At 32.7% G+C, this 24952-nt stretch overlaps 4 protein-coding genes across 10 annotated transcripts; 2 read left to right on the forward strand and 2 right to left on the reverse strand.

Moving 5' to 3' along the window:
• Positions 1 to 290: 290 nt before the first annotated feature.
• LOC105642267 (5'-AMP-activated protein kinase-like protein) lies at positions 291 to 7885 on the forward strand. Of its 5 annotated transcripts, none has more exons than XM_012227040.4 (13): positions 291 to 710; positions 814 to 933; positions 1232 to 1386; positions 1474 to 2106; positions 2594 to 2801; positions 3346 to 3409; positions 3505 to 3525; positions 3657 to 3710; positions 4372 to 4491; positions 4972 to 5093; positions 6197 to 6248; positions 7022 to 7177; positions 7442 to 7885. In XM_012227040.4, the coding sequence occupies exons 1-12, from the start codon at positions 553 to 555 to the stop codon at positions 7118 to 7120; spliced, it is 1806 nt and encodes a 601-aa protein (XP_012082430.1). In that variant the 5' UTR covers positions 291 to 552; the 3' UTR covers positions 7121 to 7177; positions 7442 to 7885. The 5 variants fall into 5 exon arrangements, with proteins under 5 accessions (XP_012082430.1, XP_012082431.1, XP_012082429.1 ...); XM_012227041.4 differs by having other exon boundaries at positions 1474 to 1995; positions 3505 to 3555; XM_012227039.4 differs by having other exon boundaries at positions 1477 to 2106; positions 3505 to 3555.
• Positions 7886 to 8974: 1089 nt separating this feature from the next.
• Positions 8975 to 11362, forward strand: LOC105642269 (hypothetical protein). Of its 2 annotated transcripts, XM_089717499.1 has the most exons (6): positions 8977 to 9435; positions 10332 to 10429; positions 10540 to 10611; positions 10731 to 10855; positions 10948 to 11020; positions 11122 to 11362. In XM_089717499.1, the coding sequence occupies exons 1-6, from the start codon at positions 9126 to 9128 to the stop codon at positions 11224 to 11226; spliced, it is 783 nt and encodes a 260-aa protein (XP_089573625.1). In that variant the 5' UTR covers positions 8977 to 9125; the 3' UTR covers positions 11227 to 11362. The 2 variants fall into 2 exon arrangements, with proteins under 2 accessions (XP_089573626.1, XP_089573625.1); XM_089717500.1 differs by lacking the exon at positions 10540 to 10611 and having other exon boundaries at positions 8975 to 9435.
• A 792-nt stretch (positions 11363 to 12154) lies between these two features.
• On the reverse strand, positions 12155 to 13381 carry LOC105642271 (Thioredoxin superfamily protein). Its single transcript, XM_012227046.4, has 3 exons — positions 13019 to 13381; positions 12902 to 12927; positions 12155 to 12491 (listed from the first exon to the last, which is right to left on the reverse strand). The coding sequence occupies exons 1-3, from the start codon at positions 13154 to 13156 to the stop codon at positions 12272 to 12274; spliced, it is 384 nt and encodes a 127-aa protein (XP_012082436.2). The 5' UTR covers positions 13157 to 13381; the 3' UTR covers positions 12155 to 12271.
• A 462-nt stretch (positions 13382 to 13843) lies between these two features.
• Positions 13844 to 22358, reverse strand: LOC105642272 (phosphoadenosine phosphosulfate (PAPS) reductase family protein). 2 transcript variants are annotated; one of them, XM_012227049.4, is made up of 17 exons: positions 22140 to 22358; positions 21843 to 21948; positions 20125 to 20170; positions 19888 to 20045; positions 19584 to 19701; positions 19378 to 19460; positions 18416 to 18475; positions 17961 to 18215; positions 17265 to 17361; positions 16981 to 17031; positions 16770 to 16850; positions 16388 to 16459; positions 15570 to 15632; positions 15283 to 15435; positions 14571 to 14628; positions 14429 to 14481; positions 13844 to 14334 (listed from the first exon to the last, which is right to left on the reverse strand). In XM_012227049.4, exons 2-17 carry the CDS (start codon positions 21941 to 21943, stop codon positions 14257 to 14259), a joined length of 1527 nt encoding a protein of 508 aa, XP_012082439.1. In that variant the 5' UTR covers positions 21944 to 21948; positions 22140 to 22358; the 3' UTR covers positions 13844 to 14256. The 2 variants fall into 2 exon arrangements, with proteins under 2 accessions (XP_012082439.1, XP_089574247.1); XM_089718121.1 differs by having other exon boundaries at positions 21843 to 22358.
• Positions 22359 to 24952: the final 2594 nt, after the last annotated feature.

The raw sequence follows: 24952 nt of genomic DNA on the forward strand, positions 1-24952 counted from the left end.
TTTGGTGTTTTTATATGGGAGACAATGATTTGATTTCACATTGAGTACTCCTAGTCCAGTTTTGGAAGCAGTATATTTTAATTTATAGAAAGATAATCATGGTGATAGAATAATTGAATTTTTTTGCAACCTTAAAATATAAAACTATAGCATAAGCAGAAAAGAAAATTTTTAGAAATTGGTATATGTAATAAATCAATTTCAAAAATAAAATTTAAATTCTTTTAAATAGTTACCTCCCATATACAAGTATATTAAATATTTTCAGAGACTAATTCTAAAATTAGCAGGGATTTCTGATTTCTGTTGATTTCAAAATTTATGGATTTGGATTGTCTTTAACAATATTCTACTGAACTATGATTAGGCTCACCGGAATTAGGGAAAAAAAATCTGGCAAGATAAAATTCAATCCACAAATTATAACATTTCCAATCCAACAAGACTTTCACGAACAAGAATTAAGCTCTCAACACTACACTACACTACACTAAGCATACAGTGCGCGCTACCCACTATCAAACTTCTCAATGCTCATTCAAGAACTCTTCAATGGCGACTCTTTATCGATATCCGTGTTTCTTTTCACTTTCTTCTCGTAAAATCTCCTTGAATCAAGAAGATTTCAAGATAAACTGGAATACCCATTATCAGCATTACCCACCTCAAAAACATTTCAGGATTTGTGTTTGTGAGGCCAAGAAATCAAGGTTTGTACTTCTATTAGTAATTATTTTTTCAATTATCTGATTTCTCGGGTTCCCTTTCTTTTTATTTGTGAGTTTATTTCTTGTATTGAGGTTGTTAATTTAGGGGCAGGAGAAAGGTGAAGAGTAACGCAGAGCTTTGTAATGATATTCGAGAATTCGTGTCTGCTGTTGGACTTCCAGAAGGTCATGTCCCCTCAATGAAGGAGCTTTCTAACCATGGAAGGTTGGTCTTTGTAACTGTTGCTTTCTTTAACTCCATTTCTGATTCCTAGGTAGCCAAACCTAATTCAGTTTTGTTATGTTCCCTCATTTATTTTGCTCTGTAATGTACGAGCAGGTATTAACTTAATACAAACTTGTTTTATTTCATATGTAAAGGAATCAATTTTAATCTTTTTCTTTACCCCCAAATGGGACGGAAAGAAAAGAGAAAAAAAAAAAAAGAAGGGAACGAAATATTGTATATTAGATATTACTGAATTTTATGTTTTATTTATTTTTTCTCTTCAAATCTCTCATAGAAATGATCTTGCACACATTGTGAGGCGGAGAGGATATAAACTTCTTAAAGATTTGCTCTCGAACTATATTAAAGCAGAGACGGATGGGTCCAATGCAAAGAAAAGTTTAGCTGAAGGACACGACATGATTAATGGTCATGCAGATATACCAGCAGGTCAATATATGTTTGGACACGACATAATTATTATGTTTGGATTGTTTTTTTAGGCTCCATTTCTGTTTATAACTTCATGTAATTTAGAAGGCCCGGATGAAAAGGTGGAGGATGTTGTTGAAGATAGCTCTTTCTCAACTGAAGTTCCCATCATCAGCGTAATCCCTGATTGCAACAGCAGTGACCACAGTTCCATGCCTACAGAATCGTTGGTTAGGGATGTTACCTCTTTGACAAACTCATATAGTATACAACAGCAGGATGAGGAGGTTGAATATGTGGTTGAAGACAGTTCCTTGTCATTTCACTGTGGCAGTGCAAAACAACAGGGTGGAGAGGTCTCAAGCATGGCTGATGATAATTCCTTATCAACTGAAGTTTTGGTCGTGGATAACTCTTATTGCAATTTGAATGGGTACCCCAGTCTCAACTTTGATGGCAATACGTGCATGCCTGTAGAAACTCCAGTGAATTTTTCCTCAGAGGAAAAGGCCTTAAACAATTCAGAAGTTCAGGATGAGAAGGTCAATATTGTGGTTGAAGACATCTCATTTCCGGCTGGAGTTTTGAACTCAGAACATCCTGCCAATAATGCTGACGTTGTTCCAGGTCTCAACCTTGCTTATCATAGTTATATTCCTATGAATCCTGCTGCCAATTCATCTTTGGAGGATAAGGTGGCTAGGTTTATTCTAAATGGAGATTTGGATGCTATTGAAGGCAAGTGTATTGATAAGTTATCTATTTAAGGTTTGCTTCAGTAACTACATTTTCCGTAGGGTAAAAATGGACAGGATAATGTCAGCTCTTGAAAGGAAGAACATGCTAAATGTTACAAATAGTGTGATCATCCAACATTAGTGTATGATTAGGAAATTTGACTTTGTCCAGTAGTTAGTCCTATGGTGAGGCTTAAAATTATTGTCTTTTGCAATATTTGATGCTTTTTCATGAGTTGTTTTGGCTGACAACTCTATTTTTACTTGATTGCCACATTGACATGTAAGCATCTATATCTTCTACCCTAAAAACTTGGAAATGTTATTTAATCATATTACTGTAGGCATTCAGCAACCTTTGAGTTCTACATATTTTTATGTACTTTTTGCTATTGCCTACCAATTGAAGCAGATATATCTTTTTCTTATCTTTATTATTTGGATCTTTGGAAATGGAAGTTAAGTATGCTGTGTTGCTTGATCATCAGATAATGTCCATGGCATGTTTGATGGGAATACTGAAGGACCTGAGGGATTTAATCAACCAAGGAATGAGAATGAAATTCAGTCAAAGACCCCTTCTGAAGAGAACTTTGCACATGCAGTTAGCAGAAGTAATACTGCTTTGGCATTAAACTGGAGTACGTTCACATCCGAGCACATTATGTCACCTGCGAGGGTAAACTTCCCAATTAGGTTGGTAATTTATACAATTCTCAAAGTGTCTAATCGTTGGCTCTAGTTTATTTTTCATGGCTTAATACATTAATCTTCAGAGTCCCTTAAATGACTATTGCATGGTTGAATTCCATTCATGGAGGGTGATCAAGTGGTATTTTTTGTTCATCTCTACCATTAGTCAACTTCTTGTTGATATCATGATTTAAGGCATGCTTCTTGTTTTTGTCAGTGGCCATACCAACAGTGCATATTAATTGTTACCATCCAGTTCATTGAGAAGCTTTCCTGACTGTAAAATTTTATTGCTTTCTTTTCATTTCCATATCAAATGATTAGCTTACTCTTTGAGCAACACGAGGACTAAGGAACATAAGAAAATTTGGAGACTTATGATGCCTATTTTTAGTGATCCATGACAATTTTATTTCAAATGTTTCACATTTTATTTTTATTTCTTGTTCTCTTTTAGGAACCACTGGTTTACTTTTCTTGGTGCATAAATAAGTATTTTTTCCCCTCTTCCCTGAAATCATCTCTTTTACTTTTTAAATATTTGTAGGAACAATGGTTTGCCAGCTGAAGGGTCAGCCAGTTCTGATCTAGACAAGGATTTGGATGTTGAGGTCGTTATAATATAAATTACAATCTTTATTAAAGCTTCACTACAGCTGCTTATTTTGACTAATAATGTATTGGCTTTTATATTTATGTGGTACAGACAAGCAAAAGGGAGAATCAGGTTGAAATTGATCATCTCAAATTCATGCTGGTACCTATATATATGTCATCTATAAACCTGCATGTCTTCTTGTTCTTTTGATGATGGGGCTTCATTCTATTTGCTAACTTTTTGGATTGTTGGTTGCTTAGCATCAAAAGGAGTTGGAACTTTCCCGCTTGAAGGAACAAATTAAGAAGGAACAGGTATATAAACTAGTGCAACATGGCTGGAGTGCTGTATTCTAGTTCTCTAGCTTGATTGCACACTTGAATTTGCCTCACTTGATCTGAGCATTAAATATGAAAGTGAAGCTTGCGCATTAACTAGTTAATTGATGGCATGTCAAGTGAATAAAGATAAAGCATTAATACACAAAGCTAGTTTCAAGATTTGAACTTTAGGCACACCTAATATTTTATTTATGTCCTTAATAGCAGCTTGATGCTTTGATTTAGTTGGAATGAATGTTAGTGACATTCAGATTGTATATGGAGTTGAATCAACATCAATTTGAAGGTGATTACTTATAGTGATAGGCAATTGTTCTCTATAATATGGGATATATGCAAAACAGAATGTTTTGTTTATTCAATGATAATTTTAATGCTTTGAGTGACAAACCTATATGCACAGTAGCTTTTAATAAAATATGAATATTTGAATGAACTTTCCAATCAGAAAAACATTTTCTGAGATCCTTTAACAGGTTTCAGTTAAAAATTTTTGCCATTGATATTTGAAATTCCAAGTTTGGTGTTATTTGTTGATCTACACTGCTTCAAGCACGGAGTTTAGCTTTTATCCAGGCAGACAGCCTACTGTTTTGTAACTCTTAATCATTTTGCATTTAATTTTTGGCTGCAGCTTGCTTTATCTGATTTACAAGCCAAGGCTGAAACAGAGATTAGCAAAGCTCAAAAACTCATCTCAGAAAAAGATGCTGAATTACTTGCTGCTGAAGAAGGCTTATCTGGATTAGTGGAGGTATTGTACGTATGAATATTTTTTTGGTCCATATCAAATTGATTCGGTACTATTGTAGACTTGGTAGTGCTCAGATTTTTCTGAATATGGCAAAGTGTGTGGCACGTATCTTTGACCCATTGATACAATACTTTGATACGAGTATCATAAAATGAAATTAGTTACACTTTAGGCAAGGTATTAACAACTTGAAATTAGCATCATTTACTTCTGCGCATGATGTATCAATATGATTTAAGCATAGAAGTTTAAGAACTTGAACATAATGTTCTTTGAGTATGTAATAAGTTCTAAAAGTTAAGTAACTTTAGTCCCAAAGTTCCTGAACTCCCACCAATTCCTCTGGCATTTGAGAAAGAGAGACCAATATTGGACCCAACAATACTGACAAGTTCTACTTGTTTCTTCACTCTTTATGTTGATGGTTTCATCTGGGACTAGAAGCATTTTATGGCCGCTGACGGGAGTAATTTTTATCAGGTTAAGATCCAATACAGTGGGGATGGAGAAATTGTGGAGGTGGCAGGTAGCTTCAATGGCTGGCATGAACGGATTAAAATGGATCCTCAGCCATCTTCTAGTGTTCCAGATACTGGATCAAGGTGTTTACTGTCTTCTCTTTTGTTAAATGTTGCTGTATAATCATCTGCTTGTCTACATTTCAAGGTGGTCAATTTTTTTGTTGCCACTGTTCATGAAGTTCAATGTGTTATGTTGAATGCGCAAGGTGTTCCTCAGTAATATCTTTATGCGGTCTATTTTTCCTTCCTTGAAACACTTACTAGTTATGCTTCTTCGCATGCAGTTTCTCATTCATTTTGTTTCAGCTTGGTTCCTTTTTTTTTTTTTATATATATTTTTTATTATTTTTTTTTTTTTTTTAAGACGTTGGTCTCTCTTCCCCAAAGCTAAGAGTCTTGGGAGATCTTAACCCCCTAAAATCTAGCTGCTGGGGGAGAGAACTCAAGACCTTATCTATGCACATCTAATTCCCACTAATGCAGTGATTTGGCTTAGGTTTCTCTTCCCCAAAGCATTGATTTGGCTTAGGTTTAGCAATTTTTAACTTCTAATGAAAATATGAGGCATTTTAACCCTCCCCACTATATGCACATGATACTCGTTAATGCTTCTTATGCTGATGTTAGAAATAATCGTTTAACTTATTCCCTTCGAATTCTGATTTCTACGCTGCCAAAGAAATATGAACATTTTCAAATTCCATTTGCTGTTTATTAGTATTTTTTTTTTCACACTATCATGCAATATGAATCTTCACCTCCTTTCTTTTCGCTCTTTCATGTTTAGATCAGGATCTGAGTATTTCTTTAAAAGAATAGAGCATAAAAATATGCAGCAACAACTACTAGGGTCTGCTACATAAATATTTTGTCTACATAATAGAATGGAGACAAAAGATTCGTGTAGCAGACCTCGGTTACTTGTTGTTGCCTATTTTATGCTCTATTCTTTTATTAATATATCAAATGGTTTAAAATTTTCCTTAAAAAATCTTTCCTACAAAATTATTTAAAATTTTTTTTTTCTGGCTAAATTTTGCTTTGTATTGATATTTATCAAAGTGGATATTGGAAACAAAAGATTCATATAGCCGACCTCAATTAGTTTAAGACTAAGGCTTATTTGTTGTTGTTGTGGTTGTGGTAAGGAATAATAAACTCGCTGTGGTAATTTGTTTTTTCAGGAAATCCAAACTTTGGTCAACAATGCTCTGGCTTTATCCCGGTGCATATGAGGTGTGTGAATGTCTGCCACAAAATTATTATGCTACTGCCCATTCTTTATATTTGTCTCAGATAAAGTTAGTATTTCAGAGATAAGTTAGCTACTAATTGTTTGAGTTAATGAAGTTTTCTAGTTTTTATATAAACTGCTTTGTTACTGGCGTACTGTTGCCAAGTAGGCAGAGCTCAGAAGAGGAAAGAACACCTTCATAAACTCAGCGGAGCAAGTCCACACTTATAAGAGCTCTGGATCATATTTTGATGTTATTGTAAAACTGATATATTGATGCACCTAACTGTCAATATTTCTCTAGATAAAGATTTATATATATATGAGAGAGAGAGAGAGAGAGAGAAAGATGGATAGTGGTATCAAGATTTGAAGTCGTGAGCATGATATTGTTCTCTTGTATTCATTTATATTAAATAGTTCTTCTGAGAGTTTCTTTTATGTTCTGCAAATGAGGCATACTCATTGCAAAAATTAATTATTGCAGAAAGATAATTGCAAAATCAAGGATATGCAATAGCAATACTTGAGTTCTTCATGTACTTGCCTCCAAGCATGTTATTTGTAAAATGAATACTTTAATACCTTGTGACAGTTGTTGAGAACAAGAACTTCAATTAGTTGAAAAGGAAAGAATAGATGTTCAAATCATGTTCTGTAATTTCTGTTCTTCTGTTTGTTCTGTCAATGAGATGCTATGAACTCATTCAAGCTATACGTATTCATGGTTCACCTTCTGTTACTTGTCTCTGTATTTGACGTATTACTATTGCAGATAAAATTTATTGTTGACGGCCAATGGAGAATTGACCCTCATAGAGAGTCGGTTACTAGGGGTGGAATTTCTAACAATGTTCTCCGAGTTGTTGGATGAACGTCTTCTGGGTCTTTTTATGCATGGAAGACATTCTGTTGTCCATCCAATCTCAAGGTAAATGAAATGTTTATTTCTTAGTAACCAAAATTATAGCAACTTCTATGCAGTTTTACTTTGACTTTATTGAAACTGCTTCCTCTATAAGCAACATCTTGCTGTCTTGCATAACGAGAATTAATGTCGTTTAATTTGCATAACTGCTACAGTTAATCTTTCTGTTTGCTTGCCATTTACACTGACTTTTTTTACAGAGATTAGAATTTTGATTATGTTAGATATCATATGCTTACTTCTCTCGGATTGTTGTTTGTGATGCAGCACATTGATCGATCAGTTCATATTTTAGTACCATCTAATGGGGGAAGAACATCAAACCATGGAGCCTATGTTGACAAATTTAAATTTTAATGCAAATTCTGTAGATTCTGGATCAATTCTTCTATTGCATGCCATGCAGTGTATAGGGAGTTTCATATGATAGAGTAGAGTAGTTATGTGATTCTTGATGAGTTGAAATTTTGTGAATTAGTAAAATGGATGTAGCCAAAAATGAGTTTGTAAATTCTGAATTAGCAAGAATGGGTTTAGCAGAGATTTGGACAGGCCAGGAGCTATATCTTCTGAATTCTTTACCAGATAGAAGCAATGAGCATGTGAATGGTAGTTGATGGAATAATCTTGTATTATTAATGTAGTTCTCCATTTCAGAATTAACAAATTACTATTGACAATTTCTAAAATAATATCGTTGTTCTTGTATAATTAATGCAAGAATGTTGAGGGTTGTGATGAGCTATTATTGGTACACAAGTTATTGTTGATTAAGTGTAGTGATGTATATGGTTTCTTAATTTTTCGATTTGAATTTTCAATCAAAAGTTTGATACTGATTGACGATATTGGAGAATCAACTATTTTTCTGTTGTAGGGTCCGACAATGATTTGCAATTCAACAGAATTAGGAGTTGAGTCAAATTCAATTTGGGGGATGGAGAAAGACATTATCATATTTTTAATTTAGAAGATCATAGTTTTATAGTGAAGCTGCCATGTGCAACTGCAATAGTAGATTCTACTTTCCAATGAAGCTGCCTTGTGCTCCGAATTTCTTGCAAAACTAAAAATTTATATGAACATTGCATGACTGACCTACCAATAGAGCTTGTAGTAGCTGCATATATTAATATTTGGCCAAATATTAGTACAATAAAAAAAAAAAAAAGGAAAAGAAAGAATTCAGTCCCAAAAAATATGAAAATAACCTTCTATGCTGATTTGCCGCAACATGTAATTGCTTATGGCCAATATAACCTCAATATCAAACCAGCAACCTCGCTGCGCTATGCAGTGACTAAAGCAAGTAATCATGTGAATGCTAGTTGATGGAAGAATATTGTATTATTAATGTCGTTCTTCCATGTCAGAATTAACAACTTATTATTGACAATTCACAAAATAATATAATTAATCCTGTATAATTAATGCAAGAATGTTATCTGTGCATAGAAAGTTTTCTGTTGAGGCCGGGGAAAATATCCTCTTAGAATCCCCATCTTCTGATCAGTCTTAAACAGCAGTCTAAGGTGTGTGCAAAAAACTCTGGTTTTAATCCCTTTCCTGATGCATATGGGATTGATTCTATCAATTTTGAGTTTAAATTCAACATAACGTTTCCAGATTGATTAGTGTCTGGGTAGCAAACTTTTGAGTTTAAGATATCAACATTGCCATGGGCCAGACAAATTTTGGTTGGGTTGGAAAGCCTGTATTTTAGTCCAGGGTAGGGCTGTATAGGAAAGAGTGTGGAGACCACGTGGAGAATTATATAGTAATGGACTGGCGTGTCCAAAGCTTCACCTTTTCTTGCCCATTAGCTTTCACCTAATTATTCTCCTGTTCTTTTTTATCTCTCGCTCGCTCTTTCTTTCTTCCAGTACCATCTTCTTCTCAAGGCTCCATAAACCCTTTCTCTCTACCTTTTGCAATTTGCTTGACAAAAAAAATGGCTATGGTTAATGCTTCCTTAGCTCATTCTTTAAAGAACTGCTTTCCTGTTCTTTTCCCTTCTTCCTCTTCATTTCCTAGTATCTCTACATCTTTCTTTAGAATCCCTCCTACTGCGTCTTTCTCTACTGCATTGCCTTCTTCTAGAAGTAGAAGATGCTTCTTTCCATCTTTTGCTATCAAGAATGAGGTTTTTGAAGCTGTTGATGGGTCTGAAGCACTAGAAGAACGTGTGAAGGAGCCTGAAGAGACATTTTTGTATTCTTTCAGCCCATTGCCTTTGCTTCTTGTGGCTGCTCTTCCTGGAGGTAAAATTTAATTCATGTACATTCTTGTATTATTTATGGCTTTTATTATTTATTTCAGGGATTTATTACTAAATTGCAAGGTGAAAGCTTCATATTTTGTTAACTTGGTTTGAAGTTTTACTAATTTCTATCTTTTATTTATTGCGGATGTTATTTTTCATTATTATAATAAATTTGAATACATGATGGAGAATTGTAAAGCATGTTTCTTTAAAGCATTAATTATAAAGGATGTGGCTTAGGATGGTTGATTAGAAAAAAAAAAAAATTCTTTGGGTATTCAGTGTTTGGGTTTGCATGGGAATAAGGTGTTTGGTATAATGCTACAGAGTATTTGGTTTAATGGAGAATTGACACATTATATGGAAAGCACAGGAAAATCTTGCCAAAAATGGAATTTTGTTTGGAGAAATAGAAGTAAGTTTGCTCAAGTTTGTACAAAAACAAGTGATAGAAAGTTTTTGAAAGTAAGTTCAGCAACTATATAGCTTTCTAAGATAACAGAAGTAAATACGAAATTTAACGGAGCAGAAAACAAGTTTGTGCTCGTAAATTATTTTTTGTGAATATAAATTATGGGATGTAGTACATACGGTACAGCGTTTTTTTGTGCTCTGAAATCAGGTGGGGCTGAAAAATGCTTTCCATTTTCAAGAACAAACCTTAGGAATCAATCTTTGTCTCCCATAAATGGAGTATCACATGTGTTTTCTTACAAAGATGAAATCCAGTAAATTCAGTAGTTCTTCTGGTATTTTTGGTGTTTGATATGAGCTAATACATTCTGCTCCAAAAGCATATACTTAGTTATTCTATCTTCTCCTCAAATTGCTATCTACTTTATGCCTTCCTTTCACGCTTTTAGTACTCAAGAATTTTGAATATGTGAATATCAGCTGGTACTGTGAGATCTCTCTTTGGGCCTTTTGTGGAGCTTGTAAAATCATGGAATCTTCCCGATTGGCTTGTGCATTGGGGTCATCCTGGAAACATGGTATAATTTCTTCTTTTGATCTTGCTTCTTCATTGGCCAATGCCACATTCGTTACTTTCAGTTTCTTGTTTCAAGTATTGCTGTTCATAATACTTTCCGGTGCTTATTAGGCTGTTGTCCTTTTTGCAATGGGTGGTTATGGAACATACTTGGGATTTCAAATTCGTTTTTCTGATGATGTGGTAAGCTGAGCAAAATGTTTAACTTGCGACCAAACCAAATATATATATATATATATATATATATATATATATATATATATATATATATCTTTCTGATACCTTGATATGGTATGATTCAGGAGGTGAAGGCGAAGGCTAAAGACTTGCACCCAAAGCTTCTAGGTGGCATGTTTTTCTTCTTTGCTCTTGGAGCAACTGGTGGAATAACATCTTTACTCACTTCAGATAAACCAATTTTTGAGAGGTACTTAAATCTATATCTATTTGGATTTTCATTCACCTTACATTTTTATTATTCGACAGAATGCTAATTTTTATATTTCTGTATTTGTGCAGTCCACATGCTGTTACTGGTTTTATAGGCCTTGCTCTGTTGACCATACAGACAATTTTACCAGCACTCTTTGAGGTAACAACTGAAGTAATTGCTAATAATCTTTTATTGTTTCATTTTGTCTGTGCAGATTCTTGAATTTCTTAATTTACAATCTTGATTTTAATCATGTGCAGGGAAATCCCGGATTGCGAAACATTCATGGGATCTTGGGAAGTAGCATTATGACACTCTTTCTTCTACATGCTGCTCTAGGACTTCAACTTGGTCTCAGTTACTAATCATGGACCAGACACTTACAAAATTCTTTCCTGATTTAGTTTTTTGGCTTATCCTGTATATTCTTTCTGGATAATAATTCATGTTATTAAAAATGTTATATATAGTAATTAGTTATATACTCATATTTGAACAACATATGAACAGTAGCAAAACATATATAAGCTACAATAAAACAAAGCATAGAAGTAATTAAATTGAATAATTTTGTTCCAAAATTACATGCGGCATAATGGAATCTAGAAAACAAAAAATGTGAAATCCGAATTTGGAGATACAAATTTTTACCAATCGATTTCTTCATTGGAAGGTTTAAAAGGCATGAGATCAATCCAAATACAATTTGTTAATTCCTTTGTATTCCAAGAGTTCCCACAAGAATAATCACCCAAAAAAGAATGGTACTTTCTATCACATCCTCATTTTATTATTGCCATCACTTCTGAGAATTCTAAAGTTGAGTTTAAAGCATTAGAACAGGACTTACAACTACATCTCCATCTCTATCCACAATTCGTACGTGGTATTGAAATTACGTTGGTTGAAGTTTGTCATCAACTCTTGATAGAAGGACTTTGCTTGATATATATGGTTTCTGGATTTTTCGATTTGATTTTTCAATTAAAGAGTCAACTATGGTTTGTAATGCAGCGGAATTAGGAGTTGAACGAAATTCAATTTACTTTGTGCAAAGAAACCAAAGATACTACCTTAGTTTTAACTTGGTAGATGATAGCTTTTCAACGAATTTACCATGTGCAACTGCTGCACAAGATTCTATCTTTGTCTGGACCATGATGTAATTAGTAATTTAGTTGATAGTTTAGTTCATTCTCCTCTCTGTTATAATATTTTCTAGTTATAATCTTCCGTCAATGCATTATAGATTTCTGATTTTGCATTTGTTCTAACTATCAAGAAGCATGAATATTAGTAAAATGTGATTTTCATAATTGGAATGCTCAAAGCAGTGTTAGTGTTTTTACATAATTTGGCAAGTGCAGGACATGCTATTCCTGCATCTACTTGTCAATGATAAGATAGATTTCAAGAATGCAGCCACAAGCGATCATGCAGCCTCTCTTCTCCAGCACCAAACATTTCATCAACCCTTTCACCGTCGCGATAAAAATGAAATGTGGGTGTATAACGAATTTGCAGAGTTGTTTCTGGACATTCATCAATATCTGCATATATGAAAGAAAGCTTAGGGAAATTGTTGCTCAGCTTGCAAAATGCAGGGAGGATCTGGCTACACACCCTACACCTGAAAAATACACAAAAATGTTCAATTAACAAGAGAATCAACAGTTTCCATATTTCAAGATTTGAAAAGAATACCATTTCAAGTTCATTTTTCAAAAAAAGTTATTTTATTTAAATAGATTAAGAATTGAAGTATATATCATTTCAATATAAATTATTAAGGTTTGATCTAAAAAATTTTGGATCTTCATGAACCAAATCCAAAAAAATAGGATCTTGTTACAAGAAATCAAGAATTCAAGTCTGTGTATAATTCTTGATGGAGCAAACCAAACATTGGATATATTAGGCATTTAGGCGAAGTAAGACGCAAGGCTGAGATTTCATGTAAAAACTTTCTAACAGGCTATACATCGAACACCTCGTGTGCACATACAAAGCCTTGCATTAAAGCAAAAGAAGGAAACGTACCATGAAGCGCCGTAGTTGATAACTGCCTGCAAGCATGAAATAGAGAAACAAGTTAAAATTGAAGGACATAATAAGCTCCTAAAGAAAAAGCGATTGAAGGTGAGAGTGTATCGTTACAGTAGTCTTGGAAGCTTTGATGTCAGAGAGAATTTCGAGGAGATTTTGATCGCTAGAAGCACTCTTCAGGTTGCCATGGCGATTCACGGGCAGCTCTAGACCAGTACCCTCTAATCCTTTCTTTGAGCTCTCCTCCATTTCTTTCTACTCCACGTTTTTGGGCTATGCTTATTTGGAATTGGAGTCTTTCAAGTAAAAGCCCGATCACGTTTTTATTTATTTGCCAGTTCGTTTATCGTTATACCAACAACACAACGATAAAGTCGTTTGCGTTTGTCTAGACTGTCGTTCGTCAAACGACAAACGACAAACGCCCAACTTCAAATTTTCTTCTTTAGCCTATTACTGGAACAACACTATCTGCAAGCAGTTTAAGTTTTGGGAAACCCCCCACTTTTTTTTTCATTCTCTGGGAGTCGGGAAGCCTATTTCACTTGGAAGCAACACCAAGTCCATCCAATAACAACCACGACGATTGTACTGTTATGTTTTAATTCCAAACTAAGACTATATAGATTCTTTAATTTTACTGTTATGTCTTAATTCCAAACTAATTAGAATCGACTATATAGATTCTTTGATTGTACTATTATGTCTTAATTCCAAACTGATTCTTTTGTACTGTTATGTCTTAATTCCAAACTAATTAAAATCGACTATATAAATTCTTTGCTTTCATTCTGCTTGTTCGTAGCTAAGTCCGCACTAACATCAAGATGCAATAGATATTATATAATTTTTCAAGTTCAACCATTTCCAAGCATTGTGTGTGAAATATAACTAAATAAGCATTGCACACTCAGTAATTACTAACAGCTAGTCAGGTAAAATAAGTAGCACTTGGCATTCAGCAAATAGCTCCTGAAATGGAGTAACTTAAAACTGATAATTCAAAAATAACTGTTCTTAGGTTGTTCAACAATAAATACTTGAACAGAGCTGATTAATTTTTTCCAGCTCTTATCTAAAAGCTGACACAATGTCTTTTAAACCATAATGAATATGTTTCTCATGTAAAAGGCCTTTGCTCTGTGCTGTTAAGAGGCAGCAGTTTCCTCTTTCTATCTCCTTCTAGGCTTTTCTTCCCCTTGTCAATTAGAATCTTCCCATTAATTTGATCCTTTGATCAAACGCCGTGACCTTCTGTTCCATGTGTGTTGCTAAGTACAAATTATTGAATAAGCTATCAGGTTATGAAGATTCCAAGGGAACAGTTACATAGATGAGGAGAACTAGGCTCAGTCAATTTCTGAAAATGCCCCTGGATGGAACTTCTTGCATAATACTTCTATAGCTGAATCAATTTTTGCTTGCTTCTGCAACCAATTTTTATACAGCAATTAAGATTATATATAAAACCCATGTTTAGGGAGTTCTAAAGATGATTCCAAGTGATGAATTTTCTCTTACCTTGCCTTCAAAACTGACTATACGAGAACCATTTCTAGATTTGCGATAAACCCCTGTATATTGCAAAAGAAACATCAGAATGAGACAAGAATTATAGACACTATATCCTCACATCAGTCGTGCTAAGTTTTTAGAACCCTACCAATATTAATATCAGGGAATTCAAAGCAAAGTTTTGATAGAGGTTGAGCAATTTCCACCTGTATTTTATAGAAGAAATAAACAAAAAACAAGATGATATTACAAACAATAAAATATCAATATCAAATGCATCTACATTGACATTTTTGTACTTAAATGACACCAACTAATGAAAAACAAGAACTCTAGCATAGGTTATCAGTATTGCTCAATTGATCATACGTTGACTATGGAATAGTAGTTCCTAGGAACTGAGAAGTTGACTAATATTAGAGAGATTAAGTGAATTACTCGGGACAAGTTTTTTTTTTTTCAAAATATGCTCCCGATAACTCACTGCGTGCAAGACTTGTGAGAATCCTTAATATTCATTTCTAAACAATTCTCATATTCATATACCAAATTATTGTTCATGGGCCAAGAAATTTTGTGAAATTGGCTTAAGTATTGAAATAGTAGTATGGTACCATCATCTCAACAAAACCAGCAAGTAACTAAATTGGAGGAAACAGTTGAGTATATTTGTATTTGTGAATAATGAAAATGCTTCAACGTAACTAATCTAGCTCTACTCAAATGACAGCAGCGGAAATTGTGGACAGTAAGACAAGCAGTTAACTAAGCTTCAAATTCTACCATTAAATGCCATACAGCATGTCATACATGAAGAGCGCAAAACTGCAGAAGAATGAAGTAGAAATCTTAATACGTACGTCTGAAAGGTTTGTTGCCAAGTGTTTTGATACAAATGGTTCCATCATTGCTAGTAGGCCATAAGATCTTGTTGATTCAGTCAAACATGCCCATTCATTCTCCAGCTCGGCAATGTTTGTTGCAGCAAGAATGATTACATTCTGGCACTTAATCTAGAAAGAGATAGATCACTTGACAATTATTCAAGTAGCACCTCATAAATCATATTAATCGCATTGCTTAATAGGAATTAGGAAACTATAAAATTCACAAACTAAACATCAAGGTCAGCTTCCAAAACGCATACCATAGGGACTGGCAGCTTTTCATGATGCAGTAGATCAGTGATGCCTTCAGGCAACAAAGCCATCTGAAGAAAGGAAAGCCAAGGAAGAGATCAGAATATAGTTGCATAAACTGTACCTACTATATAATGCAAATGCACCACAATGATTGGATTGCATATTCAGTGCATTTTTCAGAAATGCAAAAAATGAAAGAGAACAGGCAGTTACAAACAACTATAGAAAAGAACAAGGTAAAAATGTCAATGAAACCTGAAAAGGGAAATAAAAACTATCCAATTAGAACGCAACCAAATAACCTAATCCAATACCTTGAACAAATTTGAAAGACAAGCATTTGTACCTTGAGAGATTTATCCTTTAATTCTTCACAAGATAATCAACCAATATTAAAAAAACGTCTTAAACTATGAAATATCCATTCCATATTAGTGTATTATTATCAAGAAAAAAAAATAAGAGGGCGTTGATGGCCTTGATCCAATCAAAAAACAAACTGAAGAGATCTCAATTGACTAGGCTTCTCTTCTTATATTTGCATTTTCTTGCGATAAAGGCACCAATATCTAGATTACCATTGCATCTACAAGTTGGTTTGACTTGCAAATTAAAGTTGTAAACAGCTGCTCTTTGTTGTATGAATCCAATAAACATTTGCCTAAACAAGTAAACATTAATTCTATATAAATGTATCCTTTCCATCAAAATTTTCTTCTTTGATGCTTATGCATGCACCGTTTTTTGCAATAAACATATGATATGACCTACTTACTCTATTCTTTATTCTATTGGTACCAAAATAATATAGATGTCAAAGTACCTCATTTCGATCGCCAGTGCAATGATCACCTATAAGATGCCTAAGATATTCTTCAAATTCTTCATCGGGAGCCTACATTCAACACAAACAATTGAGATATAGTCATAACAGATTATAACACCTGTACTAGACAAAACATCATATTAACAAACATTTGCAGATTGAGTAGTTGCCAGAAACTGACAGGCAGCTAGGTCCAGTTTTTTTCAAAGTCAGACATGATCAAATTTTTTAGCAAATAGCAGATAAAGAAAATTCTGGAAACTATGACATAGTGAAGCAGTAAATGAGACTGAATAGAGATTCAATATAGCTAAAACATGACCCTGATTTAGAAGAACAGAAAAGAGAAAAAGCTTCACTTTTAAACAAAAACACTCACCAGGCGAACCCCAAAAGCCTTTGCAACACCTGCTAAGGTAACATCAGAGAGCAATGGACCTACCCCTCCGTATATAAATACCTACAAGCATCAAGCACAGACCCTGTGATGCAGCAGATATTTAAAATGAAAGCGCTTGTTTTCTTGATTACATTACATCAGTTATGAAATCACTTTAATATATCAAGAGTAGCAGAATAGGAGTATTTACCATATCATTGGTAGATTTATGTTGCTCAACTTCTTCAGCCACAGAATCAATCTGGTGCAAAAAGTAAAAAAGATGGATTTTAAGATAAGGATAATCATGCAAATGTTAGAGCTCTATATGAGATACTGAATACATATAATAACGATGCTCGTATACATTTTTCTCATATAGAAGATAATTATATCAGCTTCACCCTGTAAAGACAGCATATAAACAGGTATACGACTTAATTATGTCAAGAACAAGCATATTTACAAAATGAGATTCCATAGATATTAACTCACATCATTTCGGACAATAGCAGTTTGTGATACTGACCAACCAATGGAATGGAGCTTTCTACACAAAGAAGGTCCCAATTGATCCTCAACAGTGCCAGACCTGAGCTATGGAACAGATGGAGAGCTGGAAACTTCAGCAATAAATAAAGAAGCATAATTAAATATTCAATAAATTTTGATAATTTTCACACTCCAGATTCTCAGTGCTTTTGTATTTCCCTGATTGAAAGATTGTAAATTGCAAACATTTCATGTTATGCTAGATAATCTGAAACTTTCTTTTTTTTCCTCCATAACACAAGTGAACAACAAAAGTCTCAAAACTGATATCATGCATCATGACTTACTTAACTAATTTGAAATGCTAATGTGTAAACTTAAAAAAGACATCAAATAGTTTTTAAAGTAATTATTGACCTAATGAAAATTTGACTCTAGAGAATCATATTATCAACCCAAAAACAAAAATTAACAAAAAACTATTTAATAAAACCAACTTGAAAATAAGGAGGTTATCCTCAAGTTGGAAATTTTTTTCAACAAATAGGCAAAGTTATATTGCAAATGAACCAACCTCATTGTTGCTTGAATTACTCGAATAAAAAATAGTAAATCCAAATAAATTTGAGGAAAGTACAACAACTAACAGAAGAATAGAATATGAAGCAAAGAAGAACCAATTAACTACAGGGGACTTACAGAATCTCATCCCCTACAGCAATCACTGAGGCTACAAGCGTACTGTTGTTATGTGAGTCCACACTGTCTGGGAGATCACTAACAGAAGGAAAACGCGTGTTCAAGGGAGAAGACAACTTTTTAACTCTTCCTGCTCTTTCTAATCTTCCGTCAGCAAGCAAATATGCAGGTTTAAATTTTTTCTTGCAACTGGAGTCATTGATACACAGCAATGAATTTGGTACAGTGTCATGTATGCTCCCTATTGAAGTATATCTGTGAAAGGAAAACCAAAAATATTGTAGATTATCAATGAAGTAGACCAGTTAGCATTTGGGTTGGACATGCACTAGACATTAATGAAGGAGTAAATTATAAAGTCAAGTGACATGCGCTGCACCTATAAAAGCCAAAAACCTAAAGAAAGCTAGAAACAAAAGGTATAAATATTTCAAAAGCCTCAGACGAAGAATTACCCCTGATCATAAAGGCTGCAATACTGGACTTTGCAGGTCAAAAGAAAGGCCCAAACATCCCTGTGAAAGGAACATATATGTTAGAATCCCAAAAGTTTCCCAGCTTGAATACGTAGCAATAAATAAAATGTCCACACTCAATCACAATAGAGATTTGAGAGAATAAAACATAATAAAAAGACAGCCAACACAGACGGAATTATCAATCTCAGCATGGCACTTGGTGGGATATAGTGGTGTTCTAGATTCCATAAAAATAAAGATGTGGGCTAACAACAGGTTTGAGTTTATCATTTAGAGAAACTAACAGGATAAAAATAAAAACAAACTAGAATATACATTCCTAAAACAGGATTAGAATTTTGTCCTTGTGGAACTGCAGAAAAATGTTCCCCAATGTTACTGGTTGACCATAATGGGAATTATATATAAACCCTAAAAACACAATTTGCATTAACAACAAACAAATTAACAACTCTTAGTTGAGAGGCTTTGTTTTCTGATGTTCAGATCAGAGAAAACTTAAAATAAAAGAAATTATAGTAAATTAGTTACACTTTCAACCCAATTCACCGCCTACGTGCCCAATTGTACAGCACAAGCACAATGAAAGAAGGATGTATCCTCAAATATTAATAATTACAACCAGTATTACAAAGTATTTGCATAGCCTTCCTTCTGCCTCTTGCAATTTCAGTAATGTTAAGCAACGTCTAGAATAAGTTCGTAACTACAAGCTCCATAGTTATAGTGGCTTCACAGAAACGGTGATATCAGGCAAAATACTTATCAGGAGTTCAATAATCATCAGAAAACACAAAGGACCAAGAACTAACATTTAATTCCTGTATTATATCCAAAGTTTGTTCGTGTTGGTAGACATGGAACAAAAAATAGAAATAGGGAGCAGAAAAAGGAAGGAAATAATTTATCAAAGGAGATACTATTGTATGAAGTTACACCTGTAAGACCAATCCAAGATAGGATTCACCCTCATAAAAGGTGGCCAACCAGGCGAACTAGGAGAGAACTGTTCTTGACCTACCTGCAAATTTAAAGGACTTTGGTTTATAGTCTCAAACATAAATAATTCTTCTAGAAAATGATCTTAAGGATAGAAATTATGTAGCTAAGGCATCCATACTCAAAGATAGGGCATCAAGCATACCGCTGTAGGGTCACCAATTCGAACACCAAGGAAAATAGCTCTAATGGGATTAGCCTTTAATAGATTTTCCAATCCAGATTTGAAATCTGAGCTGATGATATCCAGTTGCAAACCATAGCTGATCATACAAAGTACTTTAACTCTCAATAAAGAAATACATAAATAACTTCATTAAAACTATATGATTCAACATCCAAAATTCCTAACATAAAAGCGTTTACACGTCCTAGCAGAATTTTTTCAGAATATCTATCACTTGTACTTTCTACTTAGGATGGAACTAAAGAAAATAAAACCTTCTTACCTGGAGGCTGTATCATGGGTAAATGAATTGATTTCAGGGAAAGCAGAAGAACTTTCAAAATATATTGTTCGAATTGGGAAACTATTCAAACCCCCATTAGAACAGCTATGTCCCCCTTTATACAAAAAATAGCCAGCCCTAAGCAGATGCAGCAAAACCTGCAAATCCAAGTTTATGATCACTATCCATGAAAAGACAAGGGAAGGACTAATCAACAAAAATCAGATGAAAACCTACCGTTGAATCCTTTCCTCCATTAAAACTGAATGCAACCTCCTCAATACTGTAAGGAAAACAATTTTAGTGTTTCCAAACATCAGTATACCTCTTAGCAGAGAAAAAAAAGAAAGCATGGAACTGTGGCACTTCATAAAATATGCAGTAAGATTAACTATTTCCCACTTGGTATAACAGATGCAGGTATCTGAATTTCCCTGAATATAAAGTAATCAAAAATACAAGCAGCTCCTCCTTGTTAGTGACAAGAAGTTAGATACTTGTCTTCCTTAAGAATACAAAAAAAAAAAAAAAAAAAAAAAAATCTATCCTTGTCATGAAAAGTAATGGTATTCACTGGGTATATGATGATAGAAAATGCAGTTACACACTCACTATTACCTACAACAAATAGAGTAAAATAAACATAGAGATGGAAGCTTCACAAAAGAAGATAGTCTGATGAGTTTAAAAACCTACGCTCATCCCACCAGACACCACATTTACAAAATTCCAAATTCTATATGCAACCTGGAAGGTACCAACGATTCTAAACTTTTTCATCAGTCCCTCATATGATATCATCATTATTAACCAGTAAACCAGTTATAAAACTTCTAAACTTTGAATAGACCAGTAATAATACTATATCTATATGTCTGCTTGCACAAACACAGTTAGTCAGATATTACGAAAATCAAATCTTTTATTAATTAATTAGTGAGTTACGTTATATGTCTATTAAGCCCCCAAATGAAATCTCATAAAAATTAAAGATTTAAAACACTAAGAGATTCTGTTCAATACTTATGTCAGAGAAAGAATCTTTATGGAAGAATATTTCCCAATAATATTTTTTTTCCTTCCACTAGAACGGAAAAATTTGTCTAGCCCCTTAGTCCTCCTACACGCAGAAATATAACCCCTTTATGATTCCAATGCCCAAAGCACCAACAACATGCAGCACAAACATTTAACCAAAGAATCCTAATAGGGAACACGACAATCCAAATAAGTGTGAGTGTTGAAATGAATGTTCAGTAGATCCAGAAAGAACAACAAAATGCCTTCATGCAAAAGTGTTTTTTTTTCCCACCATACTGGATACAGACAAGTAACAAATTCACAGATAATGCTCTTTTTTCATTGATATTATTAAATTGAACCACATCCATGCATAAAACTCTTCTTGAAGAAACTAACCGCAAAAGATAAATTGCACATATAAAATATTTAAAAGGAAAAAGAAAAATAAATCATGCTTAAAAACTTCTAAATGTATGAATGTCACTAAGTTATCCACAGTCAACTAATTCTGGATGCTAAAAGGGATCTAAACTGCTCGGAGAATTTTCAGTTATCTAAGATGATAAAAAAAGTGTTGAAACAGCAGACAGTCAGGCATTAATTTCATATCAAATGCATAGTTGGCAGCAAAATGCATAGAAATAAAGGCACTTAAATTCTCACTAACAGAACTTTTCTTTTTCTTCTACTTAATTCAATCTAATAAAAATACTTGTCTATGCTTTAGCAATTTCTTCATTTTCATAGAAGTAAAATAAAAACAATATATATTCTATACTCCATTCGTCTATCAAGTTCTTTTTGCCATCAAAAGCAGCTTTCTCTAATGCTTCTCCATAAATTTCAAAACCAAGACTATCAATTACAATCATCTTGTAAACAACAAATAATCAACTAAAACCCTGAAGGAGATAGAAAAGAAAAGAACTCACGAGTACAGAGCGAGAGCTCTTTGAATAATATGGATGGCATTGTTGTATTTGGTTTTGAGCCTTTTATCATCACTTTCTCCAATTGCTTTGTCGATCTCCATGCACTCTAACAAACATATAGATAAAAAAAATGCAAACCATGCGAATGGAGATTGATGAGTTGACAAGAATTTGACGTATTGCATAAAAAATAAACCGAAAAGCTTCTTCAAATTGAATTACAGCAAATTAAGCAACTGGGTTCCCATGAATTAATCAAGATTTATTGATTTTATATCAATTCCGAAATGAAATCACCTCCTAACTACAATGGACTCCAAAGACAAACAAAAAGTATGAGTCTTCAAGTTTCCTTCTTTTATTTTTTTAAGCTTCTGGGTTTTTGTTGAAATGGAAGCAAATGGAAGAGAGCGATGTTTTGGACCTTATAAAGGGTGAGAGGCGTGTTCTCCATAGATTGTTTATCTAAAGAAGCATAAAAAGAAATGGTGGGGATTTTCCTCTGTTTCTGTACTCATTTGCTTTGCATAAACACTTGTCTATACACACAAACAAAGTTTGTTAAAACGGAAATGTAACAGTAAAAATTATATATTTTTGGATTATTCTCCTTTAATTTTTGGATTTTTCCACATTAAATAGTTTTTACAATTAAAAAAAAAAAAGCTTTGAGAAATTTATAGCAAGGTCAATTCCGTTAACACAAAAAAATCGAGGATTAAAGGATCAATCTTAAATTAAATTGAGATTATAAACTTTTAATTGGGTTTTGAAATGTTTCCATTTCATGCCAAAATTGTTTACTTGTTTTTTTGTTATGATGTGACATTTCAAATTTTAATTCATATATTTTTGCACTAGATAGGTACCAATTGTCAATTTTCATTCTATCTTGTTAAGAGTTTTTTTTATAAAGTTAACTGTTTTAGCAGTTATTTCGATAGATTTTTATAAAATATTAAAAGAAAATTATTACAGTAGTTCAAATATTATGTTATTAAATAATATAAAAAAATACATTTAGTGTTTGACTGGAGGTTGGAGCTACTTAAAAAATTATTACCGAATACTGTCTAAATATATTTATTTTCTAATTAAATCTAAATAGTTTAATAAATATTATAAAAATGAAATGTTGGTCTATTTTAATTTTGCAAAATGAAAGCTAAATATCATCAAAAGCTTTTTGATTTGATTGAATTTTTAATTTTTGCTACTACAAATCTATATATATATATATATATATATATATATATATATATATATATATATAATGTGGTACAAGAAATTATATAAATAGAAGGTAATTACCGTAATAGCCAATTTCTTGAAATTTGGAGTGGTTTTTGATGGCTTTGCATATATGAATATTTCATTTTTGTCAATCCTTTTCTTTATTTTATTTTGTTTTTCCTTAATGAGTCCATGTACAATGCTCATGACTTCATAATTAGCATTTCAATTATTTTTTTGAACTACAAGGGCATGCTCGGAAAATAACTTTTTGTTACCTATTTTAGTAACTTATAACTGTTTGAGTAGTTTTTAACCGTTTTAGTAATTTTTCGGTTATGTTTTTATAAAATACTACTTCAACCACTAAAAATTCATTTAAACGATATGTTATCGAATAATATAATAAATAGTTTTGATCTAAAAACTATTTGAAAAGCATTATCCAACACCGCCTAACTTCTTTAGAACAAAATTGAAAATTCAAATTCCAATTCTTATTCTACATTTCAAATCCCCAATTAAGTGGCAACCATTGTGCCTTATAGTGCAAAAGAAATTTCTTTGAAGAACCCAAATACAAGGAAAACATTGAAAATTCAATAACTCAACCTATAAGATACGTTTTGACTTTGACTACTCTCCTTTTCTATTATATAGTTTCATTCTTCTTTAGATTTTTCTTCTCCCTTTGGTTTCCAAGACTTTGTTTAATTGAATGGGAAAAAAATAATAATAAATAAAATACCCTTAATAGGTAAAGTATCTGAATGATCCTTAAAAGAATATCCAGCATGAAAAAAAAAAAAAAAAAAAAGTATCCAAATTGATTTTTTCAAGAATATTCAGTAATAAAAATATAAATCTTTTCAATTTCATATTCAATATTGAAATTAATTCTTAATCATTTAATTCAATAAGTTATTAATTCATATTCAATATTCAGAATTCAGTTGAACTAAATAACCTCTTATGGATAAATGTGTTTACGCTAACAAAGAGCTACCTTATTAATAATGTTATTAATCTAGTAATGTATGTGTATAAATAAAAATATTTATTTAAAGTGAAATTAATATAATTTTGGAATAATTATATTTTTAGTATCTGCGTCGTTTAAAATTTATATATATGAAAGAAAAACGTTTACAGATGAGTGTCTAAATTTATAAAATTTCCCAAATAAATGTACCTAAATGATTATATAGGAAAAATAGGAATCACTTTATTTTTCGAAGCAACTATCCACATGCACAAACCCTCACCTAAACAGCATATCACGTGCTTCGCACATGAAATTTTCAATGAAAAATTGCAACATTGCTCAATTAGCGTATTTTCTTTCTTAATCTTTTTAAGATTTGAAACAAAATATCATATCAAAATATATATATATATAAAAATAATAGATATAATTTTATAAATTAATATACTTAACGAGCCAAAATATAAATTAAAATTATCATAAAATTCTTTATGAAAAATAAAACTGATCTATTCATGAAAAGTTGAGAGTTAAAATAAACCCATGCAAATATGTTGTTGCATTCTTACTTGGACTGTTCCACCAAGCCCAAGCCCAAGCCCAAGCCCACTATTCTATAGGCCTTGGCCAGAAGGGTTGATATATACAACATAAAACATCTTCAACAATATATATATATATATATATATATATATATATATAGATATATAGATATATATATTTGTGAGAAAAAAATTGTAATAAACATGAGAAAATACATTCAATAAACTAAATAATCTCAAAAAATGAGAATCTATCTAACAAATGTTTGATTCAGTTTATAGAATCTACAAAGTTTGATATAATGTGAACCGATCAATTGCACGCCCCGTAGCAACAATGAAGATTTTGG

Source organism: Jatropha curcas, chromosome 2 (genome assembly GCF_041381405.1).
Source record: "Jatropha curcas cultivar XTBG-Jc1 chromosome 2, XTBG_Jcur_1.0, whole genome shotgun sequence".
Lineage (NCBI taxonomy): Eukaryota > Viridiplantae > Streptophyta > Magnoliopsida > Malpighiales > Euphorbiaceae > Jatropha > Jatropha curcas.